Source organism: Cucumis melo, chromosome 2 (assembly GCF_025177605.1).
Source record: "Cucumis melo cultivar AY chromosome 2, USDA_Cmelo_AY_1.0, whole genome shotgun sequence".
Classification (NCBI taxonomy): Eukaryota; Viridiplantae; Streptophyta; class Magnoliopsida; order Cucurbitales; family Cucurbitaceae; genus Cucumis; species Cucumis melo.
This window is the reverse complement of record NC_066858.1, coordinates 23,059,948-23,076,683: the sequence shown is the minus strand read 5'-3', so window position 1 is coordinate 23,076,683 and position 16,736 is coordinate 23,059,948. Positions and strand designations below refer to the sequence as shown.

The 16,736-nt window shown below is 34.3% G+C and overlaps 1 protein-coding gene across 3 annotated transcripts; it reads right to left on the bottom strand.

Moving 5' to 3' along the window:
• Positions 1 to 58: 58 nt before the first annotated feature.
• Positions 59 to 16,546, bottom strand: LOC103494188 (uncharacterized). Of its 3 annotated transcripts, XM_008455266.3 has the most exons (42): positions 16,369 to 16,546; positions 15,498 to 15,573; positions 14,671 to 14,745; positions 14,484 to 14,567; positions 13,786 to 13,862; positions 13,620 to 13,674; positions 13,479 to 13,527; positions 13,238 to 13,375; positions 12,712 to 12,790; positions 12,294 to 12,372; positions 12,148 to 12,191; positions 11,809 to 12,003; positions 11,632 to 11,707; positions 10,575 to 10,655; positions 10,419 to 10,499; positions 10,088 to 10,164; positions 9,938 to 9,992; positions 9,789 to 9,837; positions 9,467 to 9,604; positions 8,730 to 8,811; positions 8,564 to 8,642; positions 8,322 to 8,368; positions 7,986 to 8,197; positions 7,663 to 7,750; positions 7,458 to 7,577; positions 7,244 to 7,362; positions 7,086 to 7,158; positions 6,887 to 7,006; positions 5,889 to 5,957; positions 5,482 to 5,652; positions 5,338 to 5,385; positions 4,430 to 4,571; positions 4,169 to 4,266; positions 3,485 to 3,629; positions 3,298 to 3,386; positions 3,118 to 3,228; positions 2,413 to 2,487; positions 1,552 to 1,617; positions 1,249 to 1,437; positions 1,054 to 1,164; positions 574 to 654; positions 59 to 470 (listed from the first exon to the last, which is right to left on the bottom strand). In XM_008455266.3, exons 1-42 carry the CDS (start codon positions 16,459 to 16,461, stop codon positions 288 to 290), a joined length of 4,119 nt encoding a protein of 1,372 aa, XP_008453488.2. In that variant the 5' UTR covers positions 16,462 to 16,546; the 3' UTR covers positions 59 to 287. The 3 variants fall into 3 exon arrangements, 2 of the variants coding, with proteins under 2 accessions (XP_008453488.2, XP_050936949.1); XR_007818770.1 differs by lacking the exons at positions 59 to 470; positions 574 to 654; positions 1,054 to 1,164; positions 1,249 to 1,437 and having other exon boundaries at positions 1,551 to 1,617; positions 2,413 to 2,477; XM_051080992.1 differs by lacking the exons at positions 59 to 470; positions 574 to 654; positions 1,054 to 1,164; positions 1,249 to 1,437; positions 1,552 to 1,617 and adding an exon at positions 1,624 to 2,285.
• Between the last annotated feature and the right edge of the window lie 190 nt (positions 16,547 to 16,736).

Below are 16,736 nucleotides of genomic sequence, written 5' to 3'. Positions count from 1 at the left end.
GAGAGCAACAAATAATAAAGCTATAATCAGATTGTGAAGCAGAAAAAACTCCAGGATCTCAATAAAGCAAATGGCTATCTCATAAAAGAATAATGGTCCAATAATTTTTACAACTCCACATGTATTTGTATGTTTCAAATGGGTTTTATATGTTAATGTTTGTTACTTTTAGAGGAAAAGAAACTAAGATGATCACTTATAACCATTAATTAACTACATGCTATGCAATATGTAGCTTTATTGTTCAGTTCAAATAGAAGGAAAAAGCATCATAGACATAGTACAACTCAAAATGCTTTTCCTGCAGAACCAAATAGATGCATCTTCTCTGCAATCACAGCTTTCATGGATTCTTTGGCTGATTCCATCACATGGACTAAATCTTTACTGGGAGTATTCAGTGAATCCAAGTATGCTTTCCGAACCTCGGTGTTTACGTTGAACTTTCTCACTCCATTCTCGATGCAAGCCTATTTGTGCAATCGGATGATATTCAAAGAAAATTTAGTTACATGAACTCATAGTAAGCGAAACAAGTATAGAGTTGTACAATAAAATATTAAACGTTCATACCTTTATGAGGTTCTCGGGCAAACCTGAAGCTCCATGGAGCACCAAGAAGACTTCTTTTTTTGAGGTCAAATTATGCAAGTCCTATTTAAAAAATTTATCTGAATCAATTAACTTGTTTATAAATTTATGCTAGTTTAGCTGTATGACTTCAAGATCCTACTTAAAAGGAAGCAAAAACCCAATTAAAACGTTAGAAGTGTATGGTTATGGGTATAGGTAATTTCAATATTATATCATCTTATGTAAACAAATTACATCATCATTTTTCAGCCATTCACCCAAGGACAAAGGACCACATGCTCATGCTTTAAGCTGATGAGTGAAGATCCTCATCATTTTTCAGCCATTCACCAAATCAGTTAGTGTTCATGAACAAGCAAAGTAATTCTAAAATCTCTCATCGTAACATTAGAATAGATTGGAGACAAGACACATTTTCAAGTTAAGAATGGTTTGAATATAAATGTTTATGTAATAAACCTTGAGCAGATCGAGTTTGAGGTTCGGGCCGCCTGGTGGATATTTTCCATGGACATTACCAATGCATACTGCTAGAGCATCTATACCAGTCTCCTCAATGAACTGTTGAGCCTGAATTGTTTGACACCGGTATTATTTTTCTATGCTCATCTGAAGAAAAGTTTTATTTTTTTATATAGCAGCAACAGAACTAACCTGTGAAACATCGGTCAGCCTTGCTTCATAATCTTCGACGGTCAAGTCATCTTCTGTTCCTGACAATCTTCCAAGTTCAGCTTCCACTAGCATGTTCTTTGATTGAGCCAAAGAAGAAATGAATTTTGTATAGGCAATATTTTCCTTAAATGGAAGATGTGAACCATCTGCCATTAGCGAATCAAATCCCTGATAAGAAAAGCAACTTGTCAATGAATAATAAGCGTACTTTTTAAAATTAATGCTTGATACAAAATCAAACCGTTATTTCTAAAAACTTATTTAAAAAACGAGCAAATATACCAATTCAATAGCTTCTAACAGGTCTTGCAATGAATTTCCGTGATCAAAGTGAACAGTAATTGGTACCTACAGATATTCAATGATGAGAAATCTATGCTTTTAATCAGCATTCATGTTCAATGAAAGGGAAATAACATCCTATTTAGAACCTCATTTTCAGATATTTGGCCAATAGCTGGTTGGCAGGTTATAGAATATGAGAATGGATTATCCAACAATGCTTTCTTGGTTGTTCCATCCAAGTGAATGTCTTACGCACTAAACCGGAGAATTTTATAACCAAAAAAAAAAAAGAAAAAAAGGAAAGGAAGATAAACCAAGTTTATAATGATTTAAAACTAGATTACCACGCCTTCCCCCTTTTTCTCTCCCCCTTGTTCTTCATTTATAATTCCGAATGAAAAATACTAGCAAAACATGCATCACGAAGTATCACTACTTCTTTGTGCTCTTTTAAAGAAAATCATTTAATGGCAGCATTTGTTACCCTTCCACACTTTATAAAAGCCAATCTGAAGCGTGTAGTAGTTCAGGAATATTCAATGTGCACTTAAAAAGTAAAACTAGAAACCACAGCCTGCAGGAAACAAGAAAGAAGTTCTAAGTTCTAAACCACAGCCTCCCCGTCCCCAATTCGGGAACCCGATTGGTGCCCTGGTTTGACCCCGTCCCTGGTCAAACTGGGGATTCCCCACCCTGAATGGGACGGGTCCCTGCACGGAATTTTGCCATCCCTAGAAAGAACAACCACCAATAACATCAAATAGAAATATAGAATCAATGTTCTACATTCTATTTTTCCTATTCTACTTGATTCAATTCTATTTCCCCCTCCTCCTTTTGAGAAAGATCATCACTTACACTGGCTCGTTCAGCAGCAGCAATACAGCATGAAACCAAAGAGAGACCTCCTTGCTTTAAGGCACCTGGATGAATCTGGAAATTTGAAGATTTTGTAGTTTTTTAAACAAGTGTAAGGAGCATGGTCTTATTCATCATGCTTTAGAAACAGAATCCAACAGTATTTGTAGAAAGACTCAAGAGTTTGGTTAAAAAAAAAAAAAACAAAACCATTGTTAAAGGAAATTAGGGTCTATTGGGTTTATTCTAATTTAATATTTTCCATATTTGTATTTTTTTTGTAATAGGTTATTGTGCAACTTTGATTTATTCAATATATTATATAAAATTATCAAGAATAATCTGGAAAATTTCTACGGAAAAAGGAGAAAGTATGCCATCACGAAAGCAACATTTTGTTTTTGCTAAGGTCATGAAAGCAAAGACCAAAGTCAAGCTTATTTGAGCATATCATTTATAGCTTTTGAAGGAAAAAATGCTCTCTCTCTATCTTTCTCCAAAATAAAAAGAAGTAGCTGACTAGACTATAAGAAGATTAAAGCTATGAATATACTCAAGTACGGTCTACAAATCATTGAAATCTGCTTTTTGTCGAGGCAGATCACATGAGCAATTAACAAATCTAATTGATAAAATCTTCCAAGATATGCCCATAACTCAGCTATGGTTAGAATATTTTATTCTTTAAACTACATGGTACCTTACCTGTAATATGGCAGGACTCTGTTGTTCTTCAGCTGCAGCAACAACAGCCTGAACTCCTTCCAAATTATAGACATTGAATGCTCCCACTGCATACCCACCTCGTTCTGCGCTCTTCATTTGGAATGAAATTCAGAAATTTAGGGAAAATTACTAGAAAAATTTAAACTAAATAATCCTTACAAGAAGAATATCTCTTGAGGAGGAAAGTTTGGCAGGAAGAGCCCAAGCACCGACTACTTCTGCTAGTGCTTCACTATTTCCAACATTACCTAAGTAAAACATAATTCAAATTAGTCAGTGATCATAGACGAGTTATTAAAACTTGGAATGTCAATAAAAGAAGAGAAGATATCTTATTTAAATTTACCTGGGAAAACAATGTAAGGAACTCCAGGATGTCTACTCTCATGGCCTAGTTGCCACAAGGGAACCCCAGAGAGGGCCTGTCCAATTATCCTAGCACATTTTGCTCCAAGAGCCTTTGTAGCGATGTCTGATGAGGTAATTCCACCCTAAATTAAGCACATAGACAGATCGATATAAATTTTCTTGCTTTTGGAGTTTTGGTGGTTCTGCAAGATAATTTAGTACTCTAGCCCAGTTTTTAGATTGTGATTAGAAAAAAGGTGCCCCTCAGTAGATGCGTGTGTCAATGCACAAATGCTCCATTTGTTTAAGGCAAACATTTTATTTGCAACAATTGTTCCATCACAATTAAAAGGTGTTAATAATTAATATTATGAAAGTCGGGAAATATTTCACATTATCTTAAATTGACGAACTGTACTCTGTCATCCAACAACAAAATACTCAGGTCGAGAATAGGATTAGGATATAAACATTCAAGCATTTAGCACTTGCCTAATCCCAGTTTCAGATGACAAATATGCTAAATCATCTCGACCACGCATGATTAGTTTAAACCGCAAAACTAATGACATTCCTATAAGACGCACATTCTTTGATGATTGGAGAGGGTTCCTCATGTAATAAACGACACATTCAGCATGAAGGCAACAGAGGGGGGGAGGAAAACATGGTTATTTGGTACCTTTGCAAGGATGTAGCGAGGTCTTGTATTAATCCGCTGAACTATTTCCACCAGTGCTGCACTTATTTTGACGTTGATTTCTAAGCTCTCCAGAGGACCTAACCAAAGAATGAGTAGCCACCTCAGGAACAAACAAGAATAAAAGAAGAAAAAGAATCCTCCAATATGTTATATGCCAATATGAGTATGCTTGAAGTACAAGGACGTGTTTAATTACACCAGTATCATATATTAAGCTCTATAAAAGTTAGAAAGGCTAACTTTTTCCCGTGATAAGTTCTCTACTAGTCATAACTAGAGTATCTTTATGAGCCTTGAGATAAATATCTGCCAACATAGCTGCTCTTTTAATTTCCTCCTCCCTCTCTTCCTCTGTACTCATGGAAAGTTTAGCAGCAGAAACCTGATGGAGAAGAAGGAAATTAGACGCAAATATAAAATGAACAAAAGCATACATGCACAACAATTTAGTTCCGCCAGATATATGTGAGAAATGAAAAAGATATATGTTTGGTGTACATAAGGAGCATGTATTATGTTGCAGACCACAAACAAAGAAATGCTCCCTGAACTTCTATTTTCTTTCACCCATCAATGCACTATATTATTTCTATAAATCTGACCTAAATTCTTTGGCATCCATTATACATTTGATGGATCTTGCTATTACCATCCCTGAAAAAGTATTCGAGATTACTCATGTTTTATTTATACCCTTAACCAATAATTTCATAAGTCACTTAGCTAGCCATCCATTGTAAGAACAAAATTATCCACGTATATAACCAAGATGCTATTCTTCCTCCAGTTCTATCTTCAAATAGCATATTGTTAACTGCTATCTTATATCCTTTGACAGTAGTATGCGAAAGGACTTGTTGGCTACATCTTTTAAGAGTTTACAAGTAAGACTGTAAGAGGTTGTTTGTATGGCTACTAGGCTGCACGTAATATATTTATTTAATTTCATACAACCTAGCTCCGTTACCATATAGAAAAAATAAAATTACAGTATTTTTCCAGAAATTTTCACTAAAAAAGAAAAAGAAAACAAAGCTAAAACCATGTAAATAAAGAGATTCACATGATATGTACGTATAAGAAAGGGATTAACTAACATAACTAAGGAAAATAAAAACGCATATTCAGTTGAATAATTGTCAGATCACCTCGATACATCTTAAAAATAGGCCACATCGCGACTTTAGTTCTTGAACCTATGACATCACGAGACATAAGTGGAAAATCTTAACACTCAACTAAGTGAAAATAGAAACACTATGATGCAAGGGAATTTAAAATCAGTTACTTGCCTGTTTGGTAGTTTTTGGAACATATGAACCCACAACAATAAGACCACCATTTCTCTCTTTATCGATTCCAACATCCTTAGGCAAAAGAGGAGGTATTGGAGTGATTCCAACCCTGGCTGATACAAAACTAGCAGCAGTGCGACATAAGAAATTCTTGCCCTTCATTTCTGCCTGACAATAAAAAATTAATAGTGAAACTATTTCCCTGGACACAGTTTTGGATACTTCTTTTATTTTAAGAATAATATCTCTTACAACCAAGGGACCCTATTCAAAGGCTACAAACTAGCCTTTTATCTTTAACCAACAAAAAATAGTCAAAGCAGTAACTAGATTTTTAACTGAAGTAAAACATTAAGTTTAGAGGAAAGCTCGAAAACATCAGAAAACTACCAGAGAAAACTTACCTTAATCATTCCGGCTGCAAAAACAGCCATATCCCTCTCACTAGCGGCATTAACTATACATGCCCTTCCCTGTTTTAGCAAACCCAAACTACGTTAGACAGGTTATATGTACATAATGAAAAAAAAAATAGCATGAAGTACACTTTTCATTGAAATGTGAATTGTACACACAAAAAAAAGGAAAAAAAAAAGGAAAGCCCCATAGCCAAGGGAGTTTCCGAAAACAAATCCATTGGCTTTGAATAAAAAAAGAATTTAAAGATACAAAATGTTAAGAAAAAAGTCACTAAATTTTGGAAACACAAACATTCAAATTTGAATGAAAATCCTGAACCCCATACCGATTGCTTCAAACCAGAGCCACATTGGAGTGGCGAATAAGCCAACCAAACAAATGAACCATCAAGGCTACAAACCTATCCGGTAAGGGGAAAAACGTCTCTTAAAAGCCACAAGCGGCAAATTTTCCAATGCTTCTAAAGTATGGGTACACTCTCATTCATTATTAGTCACATCATCATTTAAAAATGATGTCTGGCCCAACAATATTATATAAGAAAAATTGCTGAGCGAACAAAGGGAGCAAGGACTTACGCAAAGGTAGAAATTTTCTTGGCCACATTTTTTCCAATGAGTCTTTCAAGTTTGAAATATGATCTTTAAAATCTTGTTCCTTTCTAGGCAAAATTTTGAAAAGGACACAAGACTGCACTTATACCAAACAATGGATGCTTTCTTAAATACAGATGCACAATAATGTTGGCGCATGTATTTAAATTGTCAATAAGCCCACAAGCTTAAATTGATGGATATGGTGAGTTTAATTTTTTTTTTCTTTTTTTTATCAATTCTTTACATTTTTCCGCATGTGTGGACTTGGAATTTTGTGAAACATCCAAAAAGTGAAACACTGCGTTAGGAATCCAACAAGTGAAACAAGACATGAAAATGTAATTTTCTATTCATGTATGTTGTGGAACAAGGGTACACATTGGTACCTTCTCTAAGCTACATAGGTACTCGCAAACAGCATCTGGACCACCCTTTCTTAAAAGTTGAATAGAAATGGAGGCGACAGTGCCAGCTTGTATGCGTCCAGCTGTTTTCTCTTCAATCCACTATTATTTAGAAGATGGGAGAAAAAAATTCAGAATTTAGTACAGTAGGATTTAATACGGCACAGTATAATCAACAAACCTCACGGAGATTTGAAGATTTATAACCAAAAGTGGCATCTTTTGCGAACTCAGTGTCTCCCGCAGGAATGAGCCTAAAGACATGATCATAGCATACTATGTTAAGCTCAACAAGCTATCATGAAAAATCAAGATATGCATTAAGGAAAAGAATGTTACTCATCAGAATCTGCAACATAGTGTATATCGTCAACAGTGTAACGGCCTCCTTGGAAAAAGAATGGGCAGATGATCCATGCATCCACTACACCTAACACTGAAATAGCAGCATCGGCTTCCTAGACAAATACAACTATCTCATGTTTCGACAATAAAATTCTGACTCGACATTGCCAGATAACAACTGAGATAATGCTGAAGCCACTCTATATACCTCAGGAAAATGACCTCGTAAAGTTGAATCACCTCTCAAAACAACCATGTAGTCACTATGCTCGACACTCTCAGACGCAGCACGTAAATTAGTGCAGATTTCTTCAACCAATGCCCAAGCCTGTAAAGCTTGCATCAGTTCTATAATTGAAGACATTCCAATAGATTAGAAACAAGTAAGATGGGGGGAGGAGACGAATTTCTACCTTTTCAGAGCTCAATGACCTTGAGTTGGTCAATATAAAAAAGCATTTGGGCTTTTTACGAAATTGCTCTATAAGTGAATCAAGGGTCCTGAAAAGATCGAATAAAAATTAAACCACTAGGAATTTATCTACTCTAAAGGAAAGCTTACATTCTTTAGATTAAACAAGCTTGAAGTTTATCCTCGGGAGAAAAAGAAGCTTGAAGCTTACAACATCTTACATTAATGAAATGAAAAACAATATAAAGTTGGTTGATGTGCTGCTAAACAACTGTTCCCCAAAGTCACATAGTAATTTAGAAAGAACGAAGGAATGAAGCTCACCATTCAGTTAAAACATTTATATCATGAACAGTTTGGGTTCCCGTAGGATCATCGTCCAGTACAACCAAAATTTTTGAATTCCTTTCATTTAGTTGTTGAATATCACCAATTACATCTTCCGGCCATTCAGGTGGAAGAGACCCCAATACAACTTCTTTCTTAAGAGTGGGAGGCTTTCCTTTAACCTTGACACCTGTAAGTGTCTCATAAACCTATGGCATCACATGGAAAGTCACCATCTTGGTCATTATCTTTTCTGGATATTGTTGGCTGTCAAATTCATCCATAGAAATCTGTTTTTCAGTGAAAACAATATGTTGCAGGACTTCTCCATACCTTTACTACTCCAGCATCATCTTGACGACCCCAACCAGCAGCAGAACCTGAAATGCATCAAACTTCAGATACCATCCTAAATTGTTATGAAAGATTACCAGACCAGCATTGTTCTCTATAAGGAAGTTTATTCTTTTTCTTCCTACTGTTTAATAAAACTGAGCAAGATGCCGCTGAAATGGCCTAATTTTTCATTTGTCAATTTATAAAATTCAGATAGTGCCTTATCTAGGTTTCAATACCTGCCAGAAACAATTGGTGTGCAGTCACTGATAAGTGTAGAGGAACTTTATGAGATGCACATTCACGAGAAACAATGCCCTGTCGAATATAAATTTTTTATACAGAGAGAGATAATCATAGGATTACAAATTCCTTCAAAGTTGTCAATGGATATTTCATGCTGACCAGATCTTTCACAAAGATGTCAAGTGCAGAGTATGGTGTGTAATCATCGTCCAGCATATGTGGAACTCGGTTTTCAAACATCCTGAAATTAAATGGAGGTAGAAGAATCTTCTTATTACAGTAAATGGAATGGATGCCAAAAAGTCTCTTGGAGGCGCCATCTCTGAGATGGCTGTATTACAACAAGAAGAGGGATGCAAACACGTAATGTAAGAAATATGGAATAACATTGAAGTGTTTCGATTTCTTATCAATCCCCATATTTGTTCAAATTTTCAATCTACTTCGTCCTAGTGAATGTTACTTTTGCTTCATCTTTTTTTTTTTTTTCTATATTGTTTTTCTAAAAATTGGGGGGTTTATTACGTAAAATAGATGCAGCCTCTACCCTCAACTAAAAATGAAAATTTATTTCAAGTTGTTTACCAAATACAATATCTTGTTAGATTCTGCTAGAATCAGACTGTGGTTAAGCTTTTCCCAAACAATTTGTGTGTATAGATTTTCTAATTAATATGTAAAGGTATGGCATGACAAAATTTGACGATCCACTTACAAAAACATGCCTCTGTACATGTTAGATGTGAGAATGAAGTAGATGGCTTTAGATTCAATTTTCAAAATAGTACTTACATCTAAAAAGGTAAGGAACGTTCCATTTTAGAAAATCAGGAAAAAATGCCCTTAAAAGATGGAAAAATATCACAGTAATTAGACATTGTAAGAAAAGGATTTACCAGGATGTTCCCTGACTGTCTAAGATGACTTCAAATAAAGTTCGAGTATTGAGACCAAGTCGAGCTCCAAATGCCATTGCCTCTGCACCCGATGCTATATGAACTCCAGCAAGCAATTGATTTACCATTTTCACACCACTATAATAAAGCACTTGGAAAAATAAAGGCCAGGGTAACCATTGCTTAGAGAAAGTACACGACTACATGAATGTTTAATGATGACATGAAACTGAGAGTTGTATAGAATAAAATTGAAGGCTCTGTTTAACATTCAAACAGCCACATAAATGTGAGCTGGTCAATTCTTGGAATATTGAAATACCTTCCCGCCCCGCAAACTCCTTTAATTACATAAAGCTTCTCACTTAAGGCTGTTAAGAAATAAAACCCAAATATAGGGGCACGTCATCTACTTATATTTGGCAATAAAACATTTCACTGAATTCTTATAGTACTTTTATGTTTCACAACCTGAGAGGACTGAACCAGTGCTCCTAAGAGCTTCCTTTGTCCCAGAAGCCATTATCTGTGTTAAAATTTAGCTATCATCAATGTTGAGGTAAGGAAACCCAAAATTTAAAGGAATTGTAGCTATTTAAGAGGTAGAAACTAGAAGCACACCGTAAGAGCTCCCTTTGAGGCCCTTTGAACACCGCCAGAAACGGGAGCATCAACCAATTTCAGATTTTTGCCCTCATCTTACATACAAAGAAATGGTGTTAGTTCAATCACGGAATAAGTATCATGCACTCGAAGTTAGTCTAAATTCTTTTAATCATGCTTAAGTTTACGTCATGGAAGTACTTTAGAAAGACTTCTTAATATTGAATAGTAATTTAAGACAGATTTCTTGTCAGTAGCATATTGATTTAAAACACTAGTTACTATCTCATAACAAGGAGCTTTTATCTAAAAAAGATTAGTAACATTCCACTCTATCAGTAGGACATACTTCCCAAACGCTGTTCCAATTGGCTCACATATCCAGGAGAAACTGTAGATGATAGAATAATCGAAGCCCCATATGGAAGCGCTATCAAACACAAGAAAATTATAGAATCAGTATCAGCTCTAATACAATAAATTGTATGCTGAGAATTAAGCGTACCAGAGATAGCCCCAGCTTCACCATACAGAACGCTCTCCACTTGTGTTTCATTTGTCACCATAATTACAAGCACTTCAACATCTGGGAAAAGAATGTTTTAAGAAAAAGAGGGGGAATGGCTCTAGCACTTTGTAAAATAGAAGAGCACATTGCTCCTATATGTAGTTCTTACATAAGGGAGAACAAGTTGTGGAGCTCAGGAAGCTACTAAAAGTTTTCTAAATATCAACTTACAACAGAAAGATGAGGACTGCCCTAATGCTGTGATCCAACAGCTACAACATAGCAACTGGTTTTAAATAAAGGTAGTAAAAATCAATTGAAGACAAATCTAAAGTTAGCAATCAACTAATAATTGGGATGCACAATAGTATAATTTTTTTTTTGTTTGTTTGTAAAAAACTGTTATCAGTACAGTTTCTCATTAAGCTTCATCTACTTAACATTTTCCCATTATAATGAATTCTTTTCTCATAAATCAACTAGAAAAATTATCCTATATCCATATCAATAGCCAGTGTAAAATCAAAACAGCTCATCAACTTATAGGATTTTGTTAACTTTCAGAAAACATTTGATCAGAAGACAAATAACTAGACAATTTTATAACTACGTTGTGTTAACTTTCAGAAAACATTTGATCAGAAGACAAATAACTAGACAATTTTATAACTACGTTGTGTTAACTTTCAGAAAACATTTGATCAGAAGACAAATAACTAGACAATTTTATAACTACGTTGATACAATTTACACTAATTTAATAGCAAAAGTACAAAACATTCTAGTTAATTCAGCAAAACATTGAAAACTTGACTAATTTTTGTAAAAGAAAATAGATGAATCCTTTGGAAGGATGAGCAATCAACAACTTTTTTAAGTTAAACAAAAAGTTCTTAACAAAACAATATATGATCATTTTTATTTTCCTTGTCTTCCTTCAACAGTACTACTTTTCCTAATTTATCACTGTAAATATTTATTGTCGAAGTAATTTTATGTCTCCATAATGGTGAAAATGAATTACGCTCAACATTGAACATCCTCGATTTTTCACCTTTACTAACTTCTGCAGGCGAGTTTCCAGTCAAGCCACCAGCATCAGTGAATTTAGTTAGAGTTGGTTTAAACACCTACAATGAAAAAAAGGTTTGTGTCAGCTTTTATTTAATGAACTGCCAAAGTCATTCTTGAAATGATGAAATAAACCGATAAAGATTGGAAAATATATTACATCATAACCAATCACACAAAAATCTGATTGGATAAGTTGAGTTGCCATGCCAAATCCCATTGCACCAAGACCAATGAAACCCACTCGTTTAACAGAACTTGATTTAGAAGTTATTTCATCGGCTAGTTGCTCAGGGTTGTAAACTTCTGTATTAGCTGCATCTGAAATACTTACTCCATATGCGCTTTTCCATGCCTGACCAATTTTCTCAACGATTAGATGGCAGTTTAAATAATGTCTAACATGTGAAATAGCATGATTTCAAAGACCAAATTCCCTATTTCACATTTTAACAGTAGTTCTACAAAATCACATAAGAAGCTTCTGTGAAAAAGTAACCTGTTCTAACAAGACATCCTCATCTCCATAGCCGTGAGAAGATCCTGAACAGGAAATAGAGAAAGGTGATAGAAGAAAAGCAGATGACTACATATTGAGATGATCTCAAATACAATAGTTACTTTAGAGTTGAATGGTGTGTTTACCCAACATAAGTTGCTGACGAGTAACTGCTAGGAGTGGAAGAGGAAAAGTGTGCGACTTGGCCTTATCCATGACAATCCCCTTCAGCAAGAGAGATAACACTAGTTATGCCAAATAACTTAATTGATCTAGAATGCAATTATATCTATGGTTAATCACATGCTGATGTAATAATCACCAAAACAAATACACTATCTCATTTTTGGCCATCCTTCATTAACCAAATGATGAAAGGTTCAAACAAAATAAGAGGACTTTCCATGACACCTCCATAGATAATTTTGAATTTTATGATTGTTTAAAGTGCAATGAACTATTTAACAATTACAAAGATAACTAATCGAGTCGTGAAACATTGTAACAAAAAGATAATTGATGGATGAACAAAATAAAAGCTATATGGCTTGCATGATATCTTACCATATCTTGAACCAAACTTCTCAAAAACTCAGGTCTTATATCACCCTTCAACAAGTGGGGAACACAATTCTTGAAAATCCTGCACATGTAAGCCCACCACATCCAAAAGAATGATTCTATTTAAAGCACGGATAAGAAGATAATAAACAAATAAATAAAATTGTTTGTCCATAACAATGATTTTGTGCCACGTTATTTTGATTGAGTACTGTGGGATTTCCAGAACTCATTGAAAAACATATAGTTCCAATGTTTACTGATCTTCAGGAATAAACAAAATAAACCTTTCTACTTAATAGAGAGAAGGCTATCTGTACATATGTTTCCAGTATGGGAGAAGTATCTTTATAGAAACTGGATACAATATTGAACTGAAAAGATAATGCCATACATATAGTTTAATGGACCATCTTCTTCCAGAGATACTAAAGCTCTAAATTAACCTGAAGTTAGCTGCACTTAAATCAGGAACTGTAATATCCCTTTGACGAAGAATAAAATAATCATGAAACTATGATGAGCTAACCATGAATTCCCAGCAGCATTCGAAATAATGTCGTAGATTATCCAGGGGTGAATTCCAGCTTTAACACCCAGGCAAATAGCTTCCAAGGAAGCCACAAAATGAATTCCTTTAAGGAGCTCAATTACCATATTTGCTTTACTGCAATGTGCATAAAAGTAGGAAATACATCAAGAAGTTTGAATATTGCATAATCATCAATGGAAAAAAGAAACATTTTAATTAAGAAACAAACAAAAGATACCTTGCAGCATCAACTTCACCTTCAAAAATGATAAGCTTTTCACACATAGCTGCAGGAAATAATTTGAAATAGTTGATATCAAGAGATGAGAAAAGGAACAGAGGTTTAATGTGCAAACATTTATACTGAGAATGAACCTACCTGATAAAAAAGGTCGAGCTCTAGAAATTGCAGTTGCCCTTCCAGAGGCTACTGTCTGCAGTTAATACAAAATCAGTGTTCTATGCACCAGGAAAACAAAATACCAATATACAATTTTTAGCAACACAAACAAAGAAGAAAAAGTGCTATATGATATAACAATTACCAAAAGCTGACCATCCAGTGCTTCAGAAACACCCTTAGAGACATATGCTTCAACAAGATTGTGTATCTCGTAATCAACTGCAGAAAAGGGGAAGTGACCGTCACAAAGGTTTCTCTGAAAAATAATGAGATACAGAACATCCTATGAAGATTCTCAGAACCTAGAAATGAAGCAAGTTTGATTGTTTTCATAATTTGAAAAACTTTTACATTTTTTTTTAGTTACTGGAAAAAGGAAATAGATTTGAGATAGAGAATAGTTACGGAAAAAACAATAGATTTGAGACACTAAAAAGTCAAAAAATAATAACTTTCCACTTTCACCTAGGCTTTAGTCTTAATCAATTAACAATTTATCATATTAAGTGAAGTAGCTTTTTGAGAGAGCTGGGAGGAAAACTTTAATTTTGCAAGGCTTAATTCAGAGGGAAGCTTAGTGGAAAGATAAAGGACTTATAAGTGAGATTTCAGAACGGTGGGTTTATATATATAATGGAATGAGCTTGAAATTTTATGTAATATTCCTCTCATCCCCTTGGAAGCATATAAGAAATATAGAGGAGTTGGATGTTTGGTAGCAGAAAACTTTGTAGCCTCAAACCCCAGACACTAAGAGATGCAAATATATAGACTAAAAGACAGGACATTTATTATTCACGTCCCATCATCAAAGTACTAAGAAAGTATGAGTGAAAATGCCTGTAAAAAGTTTTTCCAAGTTCTGGACATCATTCCTCAGTGGAGTTGAACTGACAAGGACAACAACGACATCCTTTTGCAACCCTGCCAATCAACAAAGTTAAGTAGTTCATTAATCAAATGTGAAATATATTTACTCCAAGTTCTTATATATTATTAAAATTGTGGCAAGAAGTTTCGTATAAACCTCTGAGAGCATTGCCAAAAGATGAATCATTAATCACATTCAAATGACTATTCAATACAAACAATGCGGCAACATCTGCAAGGAAACAGAGAACCAAGTGAGAAAGAAATGTGTAAAAACTAAAAAGAGCATCCTAAGATAGAAAGCAAGCATTATGAGTATGATATTTGACAGTTTTTCAAGCAATGCGATCTCCAGTAGTTATATGTGATGTTTCGATATAAAGCCCAAAAAGAAGCAGTTACTCGATATCTAAAAAAAGAATTAGCTTTCAAGAATTAGATCACTAAAAGTTTTGTTCAATTTGAGACGAGAGTTAAATGATAGCAACTGAAGTTGCCTTTCATATTTCTCCTTAAAACTATTTTTCTTCATCGAGACTTCCAGCCTCTTCTCTTGCATTTATTTTCTCAGTGTCTCAAAGAAAAGTTCGCATTTTAGGAATCACTATTTGACAGAAATGATTTCTAAAAAGTTGCAAATGACTTGGCGTCTGATGAAGCTTTGCCTTTAAACTATCCACTCCTCTAAAATAATCATTTGCAATTCAAATCTTTCTAAAAAGAACGATATTTCTTTTCAATGGATTTGAATGGTGAACCAAAAATAATAGCAAAACTATATTATCGTGATATATATCAGTACTCCATAAGAATCAATGGGATATTAGTTACTATTGAACATGAATCTCAATTAAATAAATGACTAAGATCCAGCTCAAAACCCAAGTTAAACCATTCAATCTAGTTGAACCATGGAAGGAAGCCCAATCAAAGATGTAATGCTGAAATATAATAGAAATCAACTTAAACAGGCAAACAGTGTACCTTCCCCTGCCTCTACAATACTGGCACAGTTTATTCCACCTGACTTCAAAAATTTATCTTTCCACGCCTGATTTATCTAAAGACAGAATGGTAGCAGTTAACGTGAACTTGTCACCACTATTCAAATTCAACACTGAAAGCTAACCAAGAACAAAGAAAATAAACATGAAGGGTATCTGTGGAATTGAATATCCTACTTGTAGGTTTTTAAAATGTGAAACAATTACTTTTACGGATTAAAATGTTAAAAAGTTCCCAGATCATCTTTGAATTTACTTAGGCCCCGTTCGGTAACTTTTATCTTTTTTTGTTTTTTTTGAGAATTGAGTCTATACAATGGTTTAAAAAAACTAAGCCAAATTTTAAAAACTAAAAAAAAAAAAAAAAAACTTGTTTTTGTTTTTTAAATTTAGCTAAGAATTGAACAATTGTACTTAAGAAATATGTAATTATTATAAGACATGGTGATACATAATAAGCATTCACCAATTCTTCATCCACATTATTCAAATCTACACATGGAGAAAAACGATTAAGAAAAATGCTAATTCTCGTCCATAAGCATCCATTTTCCACTACAAATTCAATATTCAACAGATCCATCAAAACCCACAACGGATTTTCCACTCAAATTGTAACAAATATGATTGAAAACACAGCTCTCAATCTCATTTATCCCAACTTTGACACTAAGTTAAGTATATCGAATCAATTCACTTCGTTCTTCACTAAAACTAAACCATTGGATAAAAATCGATAATAGTAAATGAGAATTTATAACGATTCAACAACAGAATTCCAAGCGAGAAGATAAAAGAAGTAATGCAGACAACTAAAGAGCAAAATCGTCCATGAATTTTAATGAAGTTACCTCAAAAGCTTTGACTTTGTGACCAGCACGGATTAGTGAAGTAGCTAATTCGAAGCTAAAATCGTCAAAGCCAATAAACGCAACGAACGCCATTGATGAAATCGTTGAAAGATCAGTTTGCTGCTCTCACCTCGGAGTTGAGGTTAGTACAAAACAGCAGGTTGATGAGAGCTATTTTATTTTACTTCGTTTATTACCTTTTTGACGTACAAAAAACTTGCCTGCAGAGGGCTCACATGTAGACCCTCGACACGTGGCATTAGCACGTTGTGCGACGTTTTTAGTTTGTTTAATTTTTTATTTTGAAGAAAATAAGAATTCAGAAATGTGAAAAAAATGTCAGTCCCCAACGTCCTAACCTTTTTCCT